Source organism: Sapajus apella, unplaced genomic scaffold, assembly GCF_009761245.1.
Source record: "Sapajus apella isolate SASKATOON/1434 unplaced genomic scaffold, GSC_monkey_1.0 scaffold178, whole genome shotgun sequence".
NCBI classification, from domain to species: Eukaryota; Metazoa; Chordata; class Mammalia; order Primates; family Cebidae; genus Sapajus; species Sapajus apella.
In genome coordinates, this window is record NW_022437118.1 from 984,517 (window position 1) to 1,000,709 (window position 16,193).

General features: G+C 44.6%; 1 protein-coding gene across 1 annotated transcript in view; it reads right to left on the reverse strand.

Moving 5' to 3' along the window:
• KALRN (kalirin RhoGEF kinase) overlaps positions 1 to 16,193 on the reverse strand; it is a 602,830-nt gene that overhangs the window by 34,978 nt on the left and 551,659 nt on the right. Inside the window, exons 48-51 of the mRNA XM_032268307.1 lie at positions 15,858 to 16,096; positions 13,308 to 13,561; positions 9,626 to 9,749; positions 8,418 to 8,477 (exon numbers count right to left, since the gene is read on the reverse strand). Of these exons, the coding sequence (XP_032124198.1) occupies positions 8,418 to 8,477; positions 9,626 to 9,749; positions 13,308 to 13,561; positions 15,858 to 16,096 (677 nt within the window). The remainder of the gene's footprint in view (positions 1 to 8,417; positions 8,478 to 9,625; positions 9,750 to 13,307; positions 13,562 to 15,857; positions 16,097 to 16,193) is intronic.

Genomic DNA, 16,193 nt, shown 5'->3' on the forward strand with positions numbered 1-16,193 from the left:
GACTGGAGTGCAATGGCACGATCTTGGCTCACCACAACCTCCACCTCCCAGGTTCAAGCGATTCTCCTACCTCATCCTCCTGAGTAGCTGGGATTACAGACATGCGCCACCACGCCTGGCTAATTTTGTATTTTTAGTAGAGACAGGGTTTCTCCATGTTGGTCAGGCTCGTCTCAAACTCCCGACCTCAGGTGATTCACCCACCTTTGCCTCCCGAAGTACTGGGATTACAGACGTGAGCCACCGCACCCGGCCAACTATGACCTTTTTCTTTGACTCAGTTGTAATGAGTATGCTTTTAAATTTTCAAACACATGAGATTTTTTTTTAAATGATCTTTTTGTTGTTGATTTCTAACTTAATTGCATCGTGCTTGGAGAATTTGGTCTGCATGATACTGATTGCTTGGTTTTTGTTGAGTTTTGCTTTATAAGTAGCACACATGGTCAATTTTTTGTAAAAAGTTCCATATGTTTTTCCAATAAATGTATAATCATTAATTTGGAGGTACAGGTCCCTATATGTGTCCACATGTCAAGTACATTGATGGTTTTATGGATATTTCCAGCCCAAATATCTCCACTTTGCCCCCTCAATATTTTGGTTAGAGAACATTTAGTGTGCCCTCAAAAATAAAAAGGATGAAAATTTTAACAGAATAATGAAAGCGTCTATCACCTGTCTCACAAGATAGTTGGTTGCAAAGAACCAAAATGGGGGGTGCATTGCTGTGTGTGCATTGGTCTCCAGGAGTTAGGACCTGGAGGTGGGGGGCCGAGGAGGATGCAGTGGTGGAGTTACAGCTTCTCCTTTTTAAACCACGTTTCCAACCTATAGCCATGATCTTGACTTTAGATAATGTCTTTATGTATGAGTGTTTTGGAGTCTCATCCCTTAATTATTTGGCCCTGATAATTTACCCCAATCTCCTAAACTCCCCGAGTCTTTGGAGCTATATAACAGATTACAATTTGTTCTGAGGACCCAGTGCCATGGCTCATGCCTGTAATCCTGGCACTTTGGGAGGCTGAGGCAGGAGGATCACTGGAGGCCAGGAGTTTGAGACCAGCCTGGACAACATAGGGATAACCCACCACTAAAATTTTAAATATATTTAAATATTTAAATCTGGGCATGGTGTCACATGCCTGTAGTCCCAGCTACTCAGGATGCTGAGGGTGGGAGGGTCGCTTGGGAGGTTAAGGCTGCAGTGATCTGAGATCATGCCACTGTACTCCAGCCTGGGTGACAGAGCAAGACCCTATCTCCAAAAAAAAAAAAAAAAAAAAAAAAGTCCCGCCAGTGTTTGCATAGGTGCTGGTTACCTTCCTAAAGCACAGGATGAATCATATAGACTCTGCTTAAAACCTACTGCTGCTCCTTGCAGTCCATGGATCAGGTCCTGGCTTCCTAGCAGGTCCTTCTAGCCCTTTGTTGTCTGTCTGGTCTCAATCCATCTGCCAGGCTTTGTCCCTACAGCTCTTCCTACATAGCTAACCCCAGGTACCCAGACCATATACCTGCTCAGCATGCGCTAGGCACCCCCCACCTCAGGGCTTTTGTTCATGCTCTCTCCTTACCCTCTCCCTTCTCTAAAACTGCCTACATCCTATTAGTTCATCCAACCCACACACTGCCACCCAGTGAATCAATGACCACACTCATAAGCTCCCTGGGACACAGGCTACCTAAGAGTACATAGCCTTGGGAAAGTCACTTAACCTCACCATACTCCAGTTTTCTCATCTATAATGGAACAGTACCTATGTGATGATGTTGTTGGGAGCTCAGGACAGAGCCAGTTACACAGGAAAGACTGCTAACTGGTAGCTACCATTATTGTGAGCCCAGTGCCTGAGTGGGTGCATAAATATCCACAGAATGAATAAGGGCTCCAGGCAGGATTAATCAGTCCCTCACCATGATTGTTAGAGCAAGTTTTAAAGTCTGCTATGCAACATGGGTATTTAATTATACCTGCCTCCTTCTTATGCTTCTTAAGCATGGGAACCAATCTCACATTGCGTGTTAGCCCTCCATAATACTCACTGCGATTCCTTGTGTTAATTAAATTGTGTGAAATTGAACTGACTAGGAACTCACATTGAGTGAGCCTATAGATGATCTTTGACAGCATGGGGGTGGGCTTGGGGGGTGATGGTCTTTGCTCCTCTAATAGCAGGCTTTTAGAGCAATTTCTGGGTCAATGGCACCTTGTAATCTCATTAGTGTACAATATAAATGAAACGGATTAGGCTCCCAGACTAGGGTGTGGGTGCCACAGAACATGCATGACAGGGTGTGCTGAGTGATCGTGCTGGCCTGAGAAACCAGTTCAGACGTTTCCAACCCATGTAATTGGACTTCCTTTCTTGGATGCTCCGGCTGGGCTCTTGAGTCATTGAGAAAGGGCATGGGTGAGGCCAGGCAATTATCCCAATAGTCAAGGGATTTGAAAAGTTGAAGAAATTCTCCTAAAGCAGATGTGGAAAAGAGGGCCTGAGCTTGACCCTTGTTAAGAGCGTACTTGAACCATAGTGAGTAGATTTCGTCCATAGCACATGCTAAGTATGGTCTCTCAAAGCACCACCATCAAGACCTGCTCTTTTTATTGGCTGTATAACCTTGACCTCCCTGAACCTGTTTCCACTAGGAGGGTGAGAAACTCCACCCTACTTACTTCACAGGGCAGTTGCAAGGAACAACAGCATAATAGATGTGAATCTGCTGTGGAAGATCTTATAATTCTCCTAGGAGAGGGAAGCAGCTGCTAAGCTCAGCTCCCTTCTTTTGGTGGTGGAATATAAATCAATCTGCATGGAGAGTCAGAACAAAGCCAAGCAGAAGTCTTCAAGCCACACCATTCAGATATATTACAAAGAAAATATTTTGTAAAAGTAAAATGACAGGAATGCGATGCTTCACTTTCTTTTCCTCCAAAGGGTTCTTTTCATGAAAAAATTCTTTTTATAAAATGCAGAAGCAGGCATCAGTGGAAATACACTGGGGATGCCAGGAGGTCAGTCACCTGGCTGGGGGTGGAAAAGTTTCCTTCAATCTGTCTTTTGAAGCTCTGGGATAAAGAGGCCAGAGCAGCTGATGTAGTGATGGGGGGCAGAGGGGTGCAGGGAGCAGGCTGGCTCTTCAGATCTGAAGATAAGGTGGCTGGGGAACTGTGGGTTTGGGGAAGGGAAAAAGGGCCAGCTCTGGCTGCACCAACTTTCTGGAGCCAGGAGTGGACATTTCAGTTGAGTCTCAGGAGAAAATCTGCCCAGGCCTTTCCTGGCACACCCCCTGAAAAGTGAATTCCTGGGTAAGGTACAGAATCTTCCATTTCTTCTTCTGTTGTGATCTCAATGTTTTCAAAGTCGGAAGTGCCAGAGATCAAAGTCCTTTGCTAGCACACCTTAGATTTGCATGGTGCTCAAAGGGTTACATATCACTGTATAAACACCTGTACACTTGGAGCTGTGCAACTTTCCAGGGGATCTTGAGGCTTAGAAAGGCTAACTGGCCCACAGTCACATAGCTGGTGGTGTCCAAACTAGAATCCAGGTTTTTGACTCCGGTTCCAGTTTTTCATGTGATACTGCTTTTGTGTGATTTTTGTTTAAATTGCACTTCAGCCTTGGAAAGCTAAGATGGGCAGAAATGATATTCTTTTTTATTGAGCTGGAAAATGGAATGACACACTTATGCAGAAAAACAGGCACTAAGAGACAGGTCTCCTCAACTGCTAGGATCTGTGTTTTAGATTAAAACCAACCTGGAGATGGGGCACTCCAAGTTGCCGCAGGATGATGTAGGTGGGGGAATAGTAATCAGGAAAGCCAGAAGCTGCCTCAGAAACTAGAGCAACTTCTAGTTTGCAAACAGAAAAGCACAAGTTCCTGCGGCTCTGTTAAAGGTGAAGGGGCTGCAGGGATGGAGAGGAATAGGGCGTTTTCGTTTGGTGGGTTCACTAAAGAATTTGTTTGCGATGATGTAAACGTTCTGGATGTGGATAGTGGTGATGGTGGTACAACATTGTGAGGAGACTTAATGCCATTGAATCGCACACTTAAAAATGGTTGACATGGCAAATTTTTGTTATGTATATTTTACTACAACAACAACAACAACAAAATAAATGATTAATTAAATGTTTCCAAGGTTCCGTTGACTCTAAAAGTGTGATTCTTACTCCAGTGGAAAATTTCCTCCAAAATCAGCTTCACCTTCCCAAGCGCTTTCTCTCATCTTTCAGAGCCTTATCCTAGAAGATCCCAACAGTTTTTAACTCCCTAAGATAAATCTCTGGTGGCTGGTATATAACCGAGGAAAACGTCTGCACTTAGTCTGTGTTGTGGATGAGACCAACAGCACGTTGAACGGCTGGGGCGGAGGTGAAGTCTTTTTGAAATGACAACTTCTTACTCTGATGAATTGACTTTCTCTGCTATAAGAGGTATTGGGTTTTGTTTTGCTTTAGTTAAAATGCCTGTCATTACTTGAGCGTGGTGTAAAAATGGGCTGAGAATCCTTATCCTTGAAGGCCTAAGTCATGGAGGCTCATTCATGTCTTTCAACCCCATCCTGTATGCAGGCAGGTGGCAGTGCTGGGGCTGGGGGGCAGGTGCAAAAACACGAGCAAGCATTGACAGTCCTCAGACAACTTTTCAGAGGTGGAAACCTGTCTCACCTGGGTCCTAAGAAAAATCTAGTATAGCCCAGAAGCTGACCCTGAACACTTGGGCCTGGCTCCAGCCTGGGGTGTCAGTGCAGACACCGGGCCAGAGGCAAGACTGAAGAAGCTGATGGGCTGGCACGTGGTTCTCAGCCCTACAAAAGGCACTCGGCAGTCTAACCTGTACTGGAAAAAAATGAATTACTATTAACCTGTTTCTAAGGCACCCTCGTGTTTGCTTTTCAGCTTGGTTTGACTCTTCTTCCATGTAGAAACATCTCTTTCATGTATGATGCCCGCCTTTCACTCCTACCCCAAAGTTCCATCAGTGCAAGGTAAATAAGTAAGCCCAACTATGGATGATACTCATCATCTTTAGAACTTTTCTCCATGAGGTACAGTCACAGATCGTCAGGAAACTTGGCCGCGAGGGGATGGCACAGACCTAGAGCCAGTCTTGCAATGGTGCTGGTGTGGCATGTACTGCTGGAGTGGGGGACTGTACTTGAAAACATTCAGAAGCCGGGGAAGGAAAAGGATGTAAACATTAGAGCAGAATTACTTCCCTTTACATAATTGGGTATTCTTGGAAAGCTTTGTATATCTGATTCCTAGGATTCAAGGTGCTTTATTTTCCTCTTACTTAGCTTTCAAGGATGTGCCTATATATCGCTCCAAAACACCGTGCCAGCCTGAAGGTAGCAAGCAGCCAGTGTATAAGTAAAGACCCCAGAAGACTTCCCTTAAAGGAACTGTTCAGTCCACCCACTGCGAAAAAGTTAGAATGTTTTGGTGACATCATTCCCATGCAGGCAGGAGATAACAGCCTATACACAGCTAGGACTGGGATCAACAGGCTGGCCTCAGGTTAAGGAGAGTCAGTCAGTGAGGCAGGATTTAACATCCAGAGATCTAGCACAGGGTGAACACACAGGGTGCATGGTCCCATTAGGTCAGCTGGGGTTCCAGGAATGGAGGCGCTCTCAGCACAGGGTTCAGCTCACTAAGGGTACTGGACACACTCCCAGAGAGACAATGCCAGTTGCAGCATCAAGTTCAGAAGACAAGGGTGAGGTTGGGGGCCAGGCTTAGTCTGGAAATGATGCCCCAAATGATCACTTTAGTAGTAAGAGGCCTTCAAGAGGTGGCCCACCCACCTGTATTTCAATATGGATCTTTAAGGTAGCCTCTCTCTTCGGTATGCACTCCTGGCCATTTTCTTCCTCTGCAGTGTACATTGCAGTCAGATTCTACTTACATATGCCTTGAGAAAATTCTCAACTCATGTTGAACAGGTTGACTTTCTGTATCTTATTTATTTGTGTCTGAAAATGCCAAACCAGCAGTGCCAAGATGCTTGCTCTCCCTCTGGACTTGCTCATGTGCTCAAAATTAATTTGAAGTGGGCAACACATTCACAGAATCACTGAAGTTTAGGCCAGGTGCAGTGGCTCCCAGCACTCTTGGGGGGCCAAGGCCGGCAGAGTTCAAGTCAAGCCTGGGCAACATGGTGAAACCTTGTCTCCACCCAAAATACAAAAATTAGTCAGGCGTGGTGGTGTGCACCTAAGGTCCCAGCTACTCAGAAGGCTGAGGCAGGAGGATCCCTTGAGCCAGGGAAGCAGAGGTTGCAGTGAGCTGAGGTCCTACCACTGCACTCCAGCCTGGGTGACAGAGGCTCCACATTAAAGAAAAACCCAAAAGAGAATCACTGAAGTTTAGAAGGCTATATATGGAATACATAAGGGTTGCATATGCATGTGCTGGGGACATTTGCAGCTTCCAACAACATGCCTCCTTGAGGTTCCAGCTACTTGAAAGTTTGTGCCTAAAGGAAAATTTGTGGCTCAACTCCTGTATTTGAAAACTTTTTGGACATGCATCAACACAATTTTTGGTTTTCCTCTGTTCAGCATGAATACTCTAATGTCTTTGTTCATGCACTCCTTAGCACCTCCTGAGGACCCATCCCACGCAGCCCATGCAAAGGACTAAAAACCGTAGACAAATAAGAATCTTTAAAATGTGCTTTCAATTAGCAAAGCAGAGTTAAGATGTGTACGTGCACACACACGCTTTTAATCTAAGTGCAGAATAGAGCATTCAATGACACCAGTTAATTTTCTTAATGTGCGCTGCTCCCCTGGGCCCACATCTCTCTGTGCCATTTCTTCCTACAGAGTGGGTACACCACTCTTCTCCCCCAGTCCACGAGAACTGGACAAGGGCCTAAACTGTTTCCTGGAACACAAATGCCTGGTTTTTCCCCTGCCTCTGTGTGCCCTTCCTCTACTTGCAGCTGACATCTATAATACATGCTGGCAACACTTAAGTCTGGGGTGCCACCCAGCATCTACAAGCTGACAGGTGTGAGCTCCAGGCAAGCAGATGCCTATCCTATGAAATGCAAGGAAAACAGAGCCTGACATTTCCCCTGGCTTCCTTGTTCTCCAAGATACATTTAGGCTACAAATGCCATATCCACTTTCTCCCATAGTGGAGTATATATTGAGCCACACCTACCAGATTGATCTCTGTGACAATACTCACATTGACAGGGTACTATTCTATCCTGGGAGAACTCCCACTGTCAACTGTTTGCCTTGGGCCTGATTCAACTCAGTTGGCTCCTTCTGCAGCTGACTTACCAGTTTTTAGGTCTCATGGTCTCTCTGGGGTTTTGTGGTGGCTGAAATAACATGGTGCTGGACTTCTTTGGGATTAGGTCAAATTCGAATAAGAATAAAAGTCCATTTAATTAAGTGAAACGTTTGGGACTATACAAAGAAAAAATTTTTCTAAGAAATGTTGTCTATTTTGTACTTAAATCTCTAAACTTATACCCATTACCGGGAATGGAGGCATAGATTTGGAGAAAAATCTATGAATGATAAAGTGGCAAGGAAAGTCAGCTCCATGTTTGCCCTCATTGCCTAGGGTTTGTAAATTTATCATGGTTGTCACTCAGTGGCAAACCACGTAAGAGCCATGTTTCTGTAACCCAACAGACTAGGAATTGGAAGCGGAATGGATATTCTTATTGATACAGGCATTGGTTCACTCCCACATCCCTGTAAACCTGGAGCATGAGAAAAGTCCCCTGGGCAGTGTTTCCATCTCACCGTCTCTGGAAAGGCCTCTGCCATGGTTCCAGGAGACAGGCCCTCCCCAGGGCTTCTTTCCCTTCACACGTGGGCACAGCCACTGCTCACAGGCCCAGCACTGCACTGAAGTGTGCTCTGGAGTTGCTACAATCACACCTCATTTGCTATAAATCAGCTCTACATAGCAACCAGGTGCCATAATTCACTGGTTATTTTGGAACATTAACGGGGGCATAGAACCGAGTAGAAGAGCAAGATGAAGAGAATAAAGGGGGAACGAAGAAGAAGGGGAGAAGGGGAAAACAAAAGAAGGGGAAAACACAAAATGAGTTCTTGTCACTTAGCTGGGACTCACACATTCTGATAGTGCTGTTTTCTATGAAAAAAAAGTGTTCTAAGTTTCAGATAATGAAATTGGATATTTTCTATATAAAGCCAAACCTGCCAAAGAGGAAAATACTTAACAAGCATTCAAGAATTACGTTTTTGTTTGTTTCTTTTTTAGCTGGGATGGGATACCCAGAGACCCTCCCCCATAACATTACCATTTATCATTGAATGGCTGGTCATTTTAGCAAGGTCACTGTTATAGACATATCAAAAAAGGCAATCACTGTAGGAAATAGGACAACAATAGCTGCTTCTACCTCCATGCTAGTATTAGGGTCAAGATCATCACACTCTGATTCCTCGGAACTGTTCGTCTCCTTGATTGGCAGCATGAGGAAGGGGGAAGAAAGAGAACACAGTTAGAACACAAGTAGCTTTTGCTAGAGAGAGAGGAGAACTTCAGAGAAGCATGGGCAGTGGGTTATTGGGCAGAGAATAAACCAGGTGTTTTTAAAGTGGGGGTGAGAATCACCAGGGGCAGCAGCATGCTCTTTTCAGGGAGAGGAGGCCGGGTTGTGTACAACTGCTAATCTCATGGGAAACAGCAATGGAAGCATAATGGAGAATGAGTGCTGTCAAATTTAAACTGCTGTCCTCTGTGGGGTTGGACTTCCCAGATGAGAGTGAAGGAGGGCATACAATTTCTTTTCCCCAAGAAGGATGTTAGACTGGGTTTTAGTTGTTCTTACTTTGCTAAGGAAGGGAAACAAAGTAGATGATCAGGCAGATGATCACACATTACAGCACAATTAGTGCTATAATAATCAGTGTCTAATTTCCATTGTCCAGAGGCAGAGCGTTCCAGAGGATCCAATTTAAAGAAAGCAGATGAAATTGTTTCAAGATGGGTGTAAATAAGAGTCTGCCAAACTTAGAATTCATGAGTTCAAAGTAGTAGATGGATCATTATAAAGAAATAATTTGGGCCTCACCAGTGTGGCCCCTACTGTGTCCATACATAGGGAAAGGCAAGTAAAATGGCCTGAAGTTGATGTTGTCTGAACTCTGGGGAAAAGAAATGAAAGTTTACTAAGGATACAGTGGCCCTTAAATTCCAAACCTCAGCCTTCACAGGGTTGGGGGTTTGGAAGGCATCTCTAATCGCTCTAACCTGTGTGTATTCTCAAACCTAGGGTACCAAATGGTAGCTTTGAGAAATTTAATATGAATAAAGCATCTCACATTTTTGAGAATGCTGCAGATAATTTTGCTCTAAAACATCTGCACAGTATAAAGAGAAAGGTATAAAAGAAAAAAAAAGGTACTTACTTGAATCGAAGTTGCCAGGAGAAATAAAAGATAAAAAATAAATTGATCTTGCATGCAAAATCCTGCTAAACTACTCCCCCTCTGGTCCCCATACTGGGAAAAAAAAATGTCCCATCCACCCAAATTGCCTTGTGAGAATGCTACAGGGTGGGAGTAGATGACAGGTGGGGACGCAGCTCCGGAATACCTTACTCACTTTAACAGAGACTTTGTTGCCCAGAATATCCTTGGGTTTACGAGGCCCTGTGGCTTCATTTTTACCCGTGTTCTCCACTTCCGCCCGCTTTCTCATTCGTAGAGTATGCCATGAACATGACTTCCTGTTGTACCAAAAAATGCACCAATCAAAATGGTAGGTCAGGGACAGTGAGGTGGTGGGTGGGCTCACCACCCTTGGGTGAGTCAGCAGGTAAGATGCGCCATCAAGCCCAGGCTTCAGAGGCCTCAAACCTGCACATCCATGGTGGCTGGCAGCTGACCTCGCCTCCAACTGGAAGTGAGCGAGGATGAACTCTGACCTCTCCTGGTAGATGTGCAAGGCTGACTGCAGCATTTGAAGAAAATACGAATGCTAGGTTACTAAACTCTAATAAGGGAGTTTGTATACCATACCCATGACGCCTCACAGGACTGAGGAATTCCTCTTGCGAAGGGCATGGTGGATGAGTGAGGAAATGGGGTGAGGGGTAGAACAGGAAAGACAAGGGAAATATATTCTAGAATGCATATGCTACTGCCACTTTCCCAGGACCAGACACAAAGACCCAAAAGGATGATGCTGAGAGTTCCACCTCCTGATTTGTATTTGGGCAGGGCCACTCCCAAACAATGTTGATCAGACAGGATTTTCTACGGCCCTTGCTTAATAAACAGTTAAGCACCACTCATTTATCTGGATATTTTAGAGCAAAGAATTTTTCAGTCTATATTTTCCATATCACTCAGTTTTTGTGAGTATTTGGCTCTGTCAGCCTCTAGAGGTCCTAGAGCTTCCCTGTTAGGACAAGACCTAATGTGTACTCCCAGGAGGTGAGAGCAGCAATGGCTTTTCAATAGGTCTTTCATCCTAACATTTTTCTTCCCATAAAGGGTCCTGGGAGCTACTTCTTCACAGACCTATGAAGACAAGCTCAGAGCAGAGCCCTTACACTCCGTAAATATCAGATCTCGAAGACAGAGGTTCCAAAAGCCAAGTCACAAGCAGCGTCAGTGACCCTGAGCAGGCATCATCAGTTTCAGGTGAGGTCACAAAGCTTGAATGAAGTTCTAATCGTTGTCTGGAATAAGTGGTGGCTTCCCTTCAGTATCTCCTTGTCAAAGGTGGGCCTATGCAGACAGGGCTGCATGAGATGAGCCTCCATTATGGGAGAGAGGCCGAGGAGATTTAGGAAGAAGGAAACTGCTGCAAAATACAGAGCATCTCCACAACATTCCACATACATCAGGATTTTAAGGGTATTTTGAGGAAGGTGTTCCAAAAATATTTATTCCCTAACACAAAGGTTCACCCTTCTGAGCAGGAAAAAACAGTCACAGTAATATTTTTGAATCTTTTGGGAAAGTGGACTCCTTCAAAAGCCCAGACTTCTCTTGAACCTCCTAACTAGCAGGCTCTCTACTGTCCCTGACTACCAGCATCTTGCTCCAACCACTGTATCTGAGTGAGAATCAGCCATAGAAGCTAATCTTAGATGGCATCAGCCTATTAACTTCAGACTTTACTCCCAAATCCATGTCCTTGGCTCCTTCTGAGAATAACTCGAGTCAGGGAGATCCCTGCTGAAAGGACTCCCAGGGCAGGCAGCCCTGTGTATGTGTGTGTTCATGTAGGGGTGTGTTTCTACATTTATTAAACTCTCTGGGTTATTTAATATGCTTGGTGAAAAACTAGAAATATTAACAATAACATTTCATGTTCAGAAGAAAGATTCAAAGTAGCATAAGTGGCAGGGCAGGCTTGGTTTCATATTCTTCTTCCGAGAAGAACTCGTCATCAGGGTTTGGGGAGCTTTCATCTCTTGGTTGCAAGCCCGGGGACTGATGTGGACACAACGTTTCAGTGACGTTTATCCTGTAGGCACCACAACCAACTCTGACCCCTGTGGTTATGGCAGGCCTTGGGGAGGGTGTGCTGAGTGTCTTCCACTGGTAAATACTGACAGTTTCTTTCAGCCCATCGCTCCCCTCCACACACACCCCAAACCTTTGTGCAAGAGCTGTTGACAAGAAACCAAAATGACCCATTTGTATTTCAGTCTGCTCTCTTTTGCCCGGCCTGACATCATTTTATCTTCCCTCCCATGGAAGGTATGAATAAGTGGCCAGCAGAACCAAAGGTAGGGAGGAAGAGGTGTTTAGTGCATGGATATTTAGATGATACATCATTAAGTATTAGCTCTGCAAGTCCCTGATTAATAAAAACTTCAGTGCTTTGAGGGCCTTTATCCCAAGGCTTCCTAAAAGGCACCCAAAATGTGTACTTAGGATAAAATGCATGGAGGCTATTGTGCCTTAGGGGCCACTATGAATCTTTGGTTGGCCCTGAAGTTACCTAGTGAGGCCAGGGGGATGTCAGTAGCTGCTATCTCCTGACCTAGAGAGAGGCCCAGCGCAGCGCAGTTCTGCTGGTGTCACTGCTCAGGCAGCTTGTGGGAGCCCCCTGCACCCCTTCCATGGATGACCATGCAGCATGGAAAGCAGAAGAGAATGCCAGCCAAACACTGCCTTCTACTCTGGTCATTAATGGATGTCAGCACCTCAGGGCTGCCCAGTTGCTGGGAACCAGTTGGAGAGCATCGAATCTGTACCTTCCCTCATCTCAGAGGTTAGGGAAAACCAACAGGGGCTGTTTAGGAGGAAAAAGCAGGGTCAGATCCTTAGCGACAAAGGCACTTATTGTGTAGAAACAAAATGCCAATGCATTCACCCAAGTCCTAAAATATAGAAAAGGAAAAAAAAAAAAAAAAAGAAGAAGAGGAAAAGAAGAACCGTTTGCACATTTGAAAGTCCAAGATTACTGAAATGGGGGAAAAAGGGTCAACTTAGTCTTTAACTTCGTTAAAACATGCTCATAGTGAGAATTTATTTTACATATTTAAAATAGTACATTTAAACTGATTAGTTACATTACAGGTACAACGATGAGCATCGTGACGCCATCATATTGCACGACCTGACTTCATCCATATGGGTTTCTTTAAATAGTGCAAAATACTTTATACAGGAATGTGTTCGGAAGGGTCTTTGCAACCAAAATAAGGAAAAGAAATATCTTACAAATTACTATGAACATGTATTCAAGTGACGGGGTGGGGGGAATTTTTAAAAAGTTACAATCTGTACAGAAGAATTGCCACAGACAACCAAAAAGTTCCCTCCCTCCTGGGAGGAGCAGCGGACCTCTGACCTTTACAGGTCTGGCATTTGTGCCAAGGTAATATTTTGGTGTCAATCAAAAAAAAAAAAAAATATATATATATATATATCAGTTACTTAATACAATATAAATAAAGTCCAGTCCAGTGAGTCCTGTGGTGGGTCAAATGTGGCAACAGAAGGCACACCTTTTGTCACCTAGGGTTTCAGTAGGGTTCTTTTCTTAATGAGTGGGGGGAAAAAGAGGGAAAAAATGAACAGAAAATTATAAAACAAAAGGAAATAAAAATCACTGCCACCACCAACAAAAAAACTGGACCACTCCAGCCTGGATGCCCCATGCTGCGTATGGTTCCAGCACTCGAACACTGGTTCAGTGGCACCGTTGAGAACAAGCAGCAGTAATTCCCTACTGTGTGTTTGTACTTTTGTGTTTTTTTATTTGTTTCTGAATATTTTTAATCCTCATACTCCTCTCCCGGGGAAGCCAACGAGGCACTTACTTGATGCTCCCGTCACTACTTTCTGCTGCTGTGGCTTTGGTGAGGGGCGCCAGGATGCTGCCTGGGACCCAGCCCTCGGCGGCGGGGGAATGGTCGCTGGCAGGCTGGTACACCAGACACATGTTCTGCTGGTTGACGGCGAGGACCTGGACCACCTCACCTTGGCTCACACAGATTTCATTCTCCTTCAGTGCATAGTAATCTTTGATCACGGCCATGGACGAGGTCCCATTGCAGCCTCCCAGGTCGTTCTGCTGGGAGACAAGGGTGAAGGACACAAACACAAGGATGCTAGTTCACATGGGCTCGCTTTGCACCCTACCTGGTGGTTCAAGGCCAAATCTCCCGCTAGCAGGGTAAGCAGCAGGCAGCATTCTCTCTTGAGTAATGACATAATATTAATAAATGTGCTCTGAAAGTGTATTTTTTAATAGCAATGTTTCAATAATATTATCATCCAGGGTGAATATGCTCCAGCACAGAAAGAGGTATAAACACACCTTCGACCTGGAAGCCCCTTCCTAGCATACAACCTTCCAGCCAGCATTCTCTGATAAGTGAAAGGAAGAACCTGGCACTGGCATAGGGATATGTAAGCACCTGGGCAGAGTGAGGTCAGGACAAGGGTCATGTCAGGGGTTACAATCCTTTAACGGAAAGAACATGGATCGTTTGATATTAATTTTTTTTCTTTTTGAAAATGTGTTGGCTTTACTGTATATTCTGACCCTCTTTGAGACAAGACTAAGAATGGTATCTCTGCCCAATTCAAAGGCAAGGCCAGGACCTACCTGCATCCAACTTCCTGCAGGCACCAAGTACCTTCCCCTACTCGTTAATACAAGAGATGATGCCTATGATCTTTTCAGGTGAGTCTGCATCAGGGCAGCTGCTTCTAGGCAGACTTGTAACTCCCAAGGAGGCCTGGCTGCTTCATAGAGCATGGTCAGAGCCAGAAATTCTTCAGTATATACATACACATTCTGTATGTATATACATACATATTCTTACATATAGTACATACATATTCTTAAATATAGTATATACATATATATCCTGTATGTATATACATACAAATTCTTCAGTATATACTTTTTTTTTGAGACAGGGTCTTGCTATGTCACTGCTGAAGTGTAATGGCAGAGTCATAGCTCACTGTAGCCTCGACTTACCAGGCTCAAGTGATTCTCCTGCCTCAGTAGCTGGGAAAACAGGTGTGTGCTACCACGTCTGGCTAATTTTTTCGAAAAGGTTTTATTAGAGACGAGTTCTCGCCATGTTGCCCAGGCTGGTCTTGAACTCTTGAGCTCAAGCCATCCTCCTGCCTTGGCCTCCCAAAGTGCTGGGATTACAGGTGTGAGCCACCATATCTGGCCTGATATGTTCGACAAAATGCCAAAGGGATTTCAACTTACTCAAAAAGGCAGGGTTGTTTTGTACGGTGGAAAATCATTTCCAGGTGATGTGATGAAACAAGTGGTATAGTTCCTCTAATACAGGATTGAACTTGGACATCAATAATTTTTTAATATAACCAATATAAAAAACTAATAATTTTGGAGAGATATAAAACTGAAATTGGAACATGTAGATAAAAAATGTGTTTCTATTCATAGAGCCACTGAGGCCTAATGAGATTAACTAACTTGCTAAGGTTCTAAAGAAAGTGAGGCAGAATTGGGAATAGAAGCCAGGTTTGCCTGATTCCTAATCTAGCATTTTTCCCATTTCTCTTCTGTTCTACCTATCTTGCAGGGGCAGAATAGCTGTGTAGACTAGGTGTATGGTTGAGTCTTTGACTCTCCTTATGACGATGTTTGAATTGTAGATTATCTATGAAAAACATTTAATCTAAGCAGGACTTCTGCCATTCACACACTGATGATTGACTTCCCTTCCACATCAGCCAATGGATAGTGAAGAGCTGTGAACTTCTCTCAGGAGGCGCTCAACATAGATCATCATTAGAAAGGGTGATCTCTTTTTAAGGTGTCAAGCACCACAACTGTGACTTTTAGATGAAGATGATCCACACCACAACTATTCTATTTAGCAAAAATCATCCATTTTTATGATTGCCAGAGGGAACTGGTATAACTCACCCAATTTACAGGGAAAGAAAAACATAACTGAGACTAGACTGTACTTAGTGGGCTGTTCCTGCTAAAAGAATCAGCAAGCATTAAAAGATGCTACTTCCTGGCCGGGTGAGGTGGCTCAGGTCTGTAATCCCAGCACTTTGGGAGGCTGATATGGGAATATCACTTGAGGTCAGGAATTTGTGATCAGCCTGGCCAACACGGTAAAACCCAACTCTACTAAAAAATATAAAAATTAGCCAGGCATGGTGTGGTGCCTGTAGTCCAAGCTACTTGGGAGGCTGAGGCAGAAGAATTTGATTGAACCTGGAAGGCAGAGGTTGCAGTGAGCTGAGATTGTGCCACTGCACTCCAGCCTGGGTGACAGACTGAGACTCTGTCTCTTCCTAAAGTAACTCCTGGGGCTGTGCCCTCATAGTGGCAAGGATGGGAGTAATGAGTTGTCACTTACCTTGCTGGCTTCAAACTTGTCCCCAGGCTGGTGGTATTCAAACCCTGGACTGCCATTGGAGGTAGGTATCTTCAGGGGTGGCAGAGGTGGGTTATAGCTGGAGCCCTTTGGGGGCTTCTCTGAGACCACAGGAGCAGAGGAGTAGGGCCTGGGGCTGGCTTGGGGAAGCCTGGCAGGTTGAGACCTCATCACGGCTGTGCTCCTTTCTTTCCGCTGATACTCAATGGGCGACTGCAGTGCTGTGGGATAACAGCAGGTGGTTACTCTAAGCTTTGGGAATCCCACAAGGATTTGGAGGCCTCTTAGGTCCAAGGCTTTGTGTTAGGTGTCGTGTGG